Source organism: Lipotes vexillifer, unplaced genomic scaffold (genome assembly GCF_000442215.2).
Source record: "Lipotes vexillifer unplaced genomic scaffold, Lipotes_vexillifer_v1.1 scaffold536, whole genome shotgun sequence".
Lineage (NCBI taxonomy): Eukaryota > Metazoa > Chordata > Mammalia > Artiodactyla > Lipotidae > Lipotes > Lipotes vexillifer.
In genome coordinates this window covers 1,775,251-1,780,197 of record NW_006775074.1, presented here as the reverse complement: position 1 = coordinate 1,780,197, position 4,947 = coordinate 1,775,251, and the positions used below count along the sequence as shown (strand labels likewise).

Sequence of the window (4,947 nt, the reverse complement as noted above, 5' to 3'; positions counted from 1 at the left end):
GGAGGCCGCGCTGCGGGCGGGCGGGCGGGGGGCCCTCGGGGCGGGCCGGGCTGGGGGTGGCCCCGGCGTTCCTACTCTCGGGACTTCAGACCTCTCGGGAGAGCGCGGCGCGGCGCAGGTAACCCGTCTCGGACCCTCGACCTTCAGCCCAGCTTGCCCAAGAGGGGCGGGGGACCCCCAACAGACAGGCTGTTCCGCGGAGGCTGGCCTTGAACCCTCCCGGGGGGCGCGGGCTGCGGGGCGGGTGGAGAGAGGCTCGGAATGACCCTGCAGAATTCAGAACAGAGATTCTCCCTAAACTGGAAGGTCTGTGTTCTAGTTGTGTGGCTTTCGGCAAGTCACTTGGCTCGTCTGTGCCTCAGTTTCCCTGATGTTAAAGTGAGGGATTTGAGAACCTACAAAATGAAATAATTCATCTGAACGTACTGGTCAAGTTTTCATTGCCCTTCTGCTCCACTCGCAATTCCAGGGTCTCTCTTTAATCCCTCTGATTTGAGAGGGACACGAGCCCGCCTGTCTTCCTCCTCTTTCTACCATCTTGAATGCTGTTTAACTTTTATTCAGAGGAGTCAAAGTCCTTTTCAATATTTGTCCATTTATCCTCATAGATTTTTTTCTTTTTTTATTAAAACTACGTTGCTGGAAAAACCTTTTTTTTTTACTTTAGGAAGTACTAACATCTCTGTTTTGTCAAAAGGGTGAGCAGGTGCCCACAGAGCCACTGAGGAATTGTAAGATTTCTATTTTTAGTCAGTTTTACGCTTTTTGTCCTAAATCTCGTGGTATATTCATTCTAACTAAATCCAGACAGGGCCAAAGAAAGAATCTACTCAAATAAAGGCAGACCTTTAGGGGAACCACCAGGAAGGAAAGCTTGAGTAACTTCAGCTGGGACCCGTCTGGAGTAGGAATTCTGTTTTACTTATCTCATGTGCTGGCACTTTGCAAAGTACCTGGCACCAAGCTGTTGTTCATTAGATAGTGAATGAATGTTCACTTCAGTCAGTAGCATCTATTTCAACTCATCACTAAGCCAGTAAATGCATGGGGCACACACACACATGCAAGTTTATACGTTTTGTGGAACCAAGAGCTACTACACTCAGAAAAACTCATATAACAACATGGTTTGCCAGTAGCAAAATTTTCTTGTTTTATAGGTTAATAAATGTAAGCATTTTAGGAATCTAGATCATTTTTTTTCCCCTCACAGATTAAAAATCAAGAAATACAAATCAGATGCAGCAGTTTCTTGACATGGAGAACCAAGCCCATAATACGGTGAAGTAAGTGCTGAGACATTTCTTTTTAATTATGTTGGTACTTAATTATGCCAAAATCTCCCTGATGATATGTGAATTTTGAAATTTAGTATTAATAGAGGATGTACCAATTATTTTTGGTGAGAAGGTTGGGAGAAACTCAAGTGACTTTAATTAAGAATCTATAGTTTGAGTCTTTCCAGTTTTGACTATGGATCTGTAGTCAAAAATCACCATTTTCCAACTTTTAGTGAAATTTTCCAGTGTTCTAGGGTGATGGATGCCCACATAGGCCTCATGTGCTCTTGGGTTTCCACAGTGCAGCAGCTCCTGGCCAGCTTGCTCCTTTTCTGCTGCATTGAGTGTCCAAGCATCCCTCCAGGCTTGCCCTTAAGGCTGAACTCAAAACATAAACATAGCCTCAAAACAGATTTAGCTCCTCAAAACTGCAGCAAGAACTGGATATTTTACCAAACGTTTTAGGAAGAGATAAGGAATAGAGTTTGTATGGCATTTGCCATTGTAAAAAATTAAATTCTTTTGGACAAATGTCTGTCCTTCCCTGCCACCAGCACCATAAACGTTTCTCTTCCTACTGTTTCATTAGCCAACTGGCCACTGGCTGACCCTAGAGCTTAGGGATTTGAGAGGGAGTGGAGAAAGTGGGAGAGGGATGGGGGGTAGGGGTGATACTATAGTGCCTGATCTTGACTGTGACTGACTTTGGCACTAGTCAAACACTCCAGATATCTTACTTTGTTATTCTGCTCAGACTGTGACTTTGACATCAGGCTAAAAGCCACACAAGCCTTAAACTTCTACTGCATACTCCTCCTTAGAACAGCCCTGCTAGGTATCATTCTCATTTTACAGCTAACACAATTGAGCATATTAGCTAGAGTATAGTCTAAGCTCTTGTGACAAAGAGACCCCCAAATACAGAGGTTTAAAAAAGATTGAAGTGTATTTCTGTTCATCCACAAGACCAGAGATGAGCAGGCCAGGGCTGGTAGGGCAGCTCCACCATTCTCACTACATGATTTCCAGCTCTGGGCCTGAAGTGATTGCTTCAGCTCCCACCATCATGACTGTGCTCCTGCCAGAGGGAAGGGGGAAGGGCAAGAGGAGAGAGTAAGACCATTCCTCTTAGGAGTATGACCTGGAAGTGACAAGCCTTGCTTCTGTTCACTCCCATTGGCCAGAACTGAGCCCCAGGGCAAGAGCTAGGGGCAAGGAAGGCTGAGAAATGCAGTCTCTAACTGGGCAGCCATATGGCCAGTTAAAGCTTAGAGGTACTATAATAAAAGGAAAAAGAATGGATATTGGTGAACAACTAGCAGCCTCTGTCACATTGAGTTCAGAAAGGTAGAAAGAAAGAGAAATAAAGCAGGAACTTGGCCCAGAATGCACAGCTGGTTTCTGGAGAAGGTAGGATTTGAATTCAGCAGATATGTCTGGCTCCAATCCCAGCATTTTGCCACATTAGAAATGGATGGCAAAAAGATGTGGGGAGTATCCTGCCTGGAATCCATAGCAGAGCCAGGATAGGGTTCTGGATTGAGCAGGTGGTAAGTCCCTGGTGTGAAGATGGCACTAAGGGCTAAGATGCAGATTGAAGGTCTTGAAGCTAAGGTTGGGTACCAGATATCACTTCACTCCTGCAAATCTGAGGCCATGGAGACTGCTATTTCTCTTCATTCATTCCTTTGGAAAAAAGTATGGAGGACTGAATGTATGCCAGGCACAACACTAAGCTCTCTGACTCATACAAAGACCATTACGAAACAAACCTTAAAGAACTTAGTATTTAGTAGGGAGCCATAGAGCTCATTTGGGTACAATGTAATTACAAACCAGAAGTGAATGAGAATTACTGGAGGTTTCCATGAGAAAGCCACCACTTACCACAGCAGACATGGGACCAGACCTTGTAGACCTTGGTCTCCAAAGAGTGGAGAGCCAGGCTGGCTTTGCCTCTGTCCCATGCACTATTGAGAAATATGTAAAAATTTAGATCATGAAGATGATAAAACCTCACTCATCAGGGATTTGTTATATGCTTATCAAACCATGTCACCTATATACACAGTAATGATTTGTGGAACAACCTTCATTTGACAAAGATTTCATTTATCTAAAGTCTACAATGAGCCATTCATCGGTCAAGCGCCAGGAAGAGAGCAGTGAACACACTAGAGCCCGCTCCTCTAAGGGATTTTTACGTTAGTGGGAGAGACAGTGGGAGATATCAACATGTTTCATATGTGATATGAAGAAGAATAAAGCAGACTGAGGATGAAAATGCGGTGGTCAAACAAAGATTCCTGGTAAGGCAGCATTTGAGCAGAGCTTATGTCTGGGAGAAGACGGTTCCAGACACGAAGAACGGAAAACACAAAGGCCTGAGGTGGGAGCTTTTACACAGAACATTTATGACATGGGTGAGTCATGATTCTCTGACATCTAGGTTATAACAGGGTTTGATTTTTATTTTTCCAAGATTTCTCCCAGTTATAGGTGTTTGTGCCATAATTATCAACCTAAACTTCTAAATGAAACTTTTATTTATTTTTGTCATGGGGGTTTTTTGTTGTTGTTTTTTATACATCTTTATTGGAGTATAACTGCTTCACAATGCTGTGCTAGTTTCTGTTGTACAACAAAGTGAATCAGACAAGTTTGTCCTTTTTGTTTTCAGAGTGTATGCCCAGAACATAAATAACTGTAGAATGAATAAATAATCTACTTTTATTGGACTTTTTAAGAGAACCATGTCTACATTTTACTTTGTTTTTGTTTCATTCATGAATTACTACTCTTTGTCTTTTTACATTTTATTTTACTTATCCTGTTCTGATTTTTGAGTTGAAAAATATGATTCAGTTATTTTCATGATTTCTAGATTTCATGATTTCTTTAAATAATACAAGCATTTAAAGCTAAAGTTCCTCTTGGGCTCAACTTTGCTGCAGGCCGTAGAGTTAGTGTTCCCGCTCTCATTTTCTAAATTGTCTATTATTTCAGCTTTGATTTCCTCTTTGACTCAAGAGATATTTGGGAGATGTAACTTCTGGGGGCGGGGTTTAATTATCTTTTTATTATTACTTTCTAATCCCCCTACATCCATGGTCATAGAATATGACCTATATGATAGTTCAGTTTCATTAAGATTATTCTTACGATTTGTTACATGATCAACTTTTATTAATGTCCTTTAGGCATTGAAAACAAATGTGTATTCTCTTTTGCTTAAGAAAAAAGGTTAAAAAGTTAGACATATATAGCCAAACTGTTTGTTATTATTATTATGTTTAAATTATGCTTTCCAAATCCATTATTACCTTTTTGTCTATTTGATCTGTCACATTTTAAGAAAGATCTTTACTATAATTGTAATTTTTATCCAATTCTTCTTTTATTTCAGGCAGTTTTAACTTTATATGTCCAGTGTTCTGTTGCTCAATATATTGAGGTTCATGCATGTTATATCTTCGTGGTATATTATATGGTTTAGCTTTATAGAATGTCTCACAAGTATAAGTGAGTGATTTTTATTTGAATTCTACTTTGCCTGATACTGATATTGCCATCTCTGCTTCCTTCTTAATTTGCATTAGTCTGTAATAGCCTTCTTCATCCCTTTTATAAAGGAAAAAATTCAGTCTTTCCATTCCTTTGTAGGGAA

At 40.9% G+C, this 4,947-nt stretch overlaps 1 protein-coding gene across 1 annotated transcript in view; it reads left to right on the top strand.

The window, feature by feature from the left end:
- Positions 1 to 85: 85 nt before the first annotated feature.
- The window catches only part of DEUP1 (deuterosome assembly protein 1), a 103,263-nt gene continuing 98,401 nt past the window's right edge, over positions 86 to 4,947 (top strand). The window contains exons 1-2 of the mRNA XM_007449661.1: positions 86 to 118; positions 1,214 to 1,281. Coding sequence (XP_007449723.1) covers positions 1,240 to 1,281 — 42 coding nt within the window. The 5' untranslated portion in view covers positions 86 to 118; positions 1,214 to 1,239. The remainder of the gene's footprint in view (positions 119 to 1,213; positions 1,282 to 4,947) is intronic.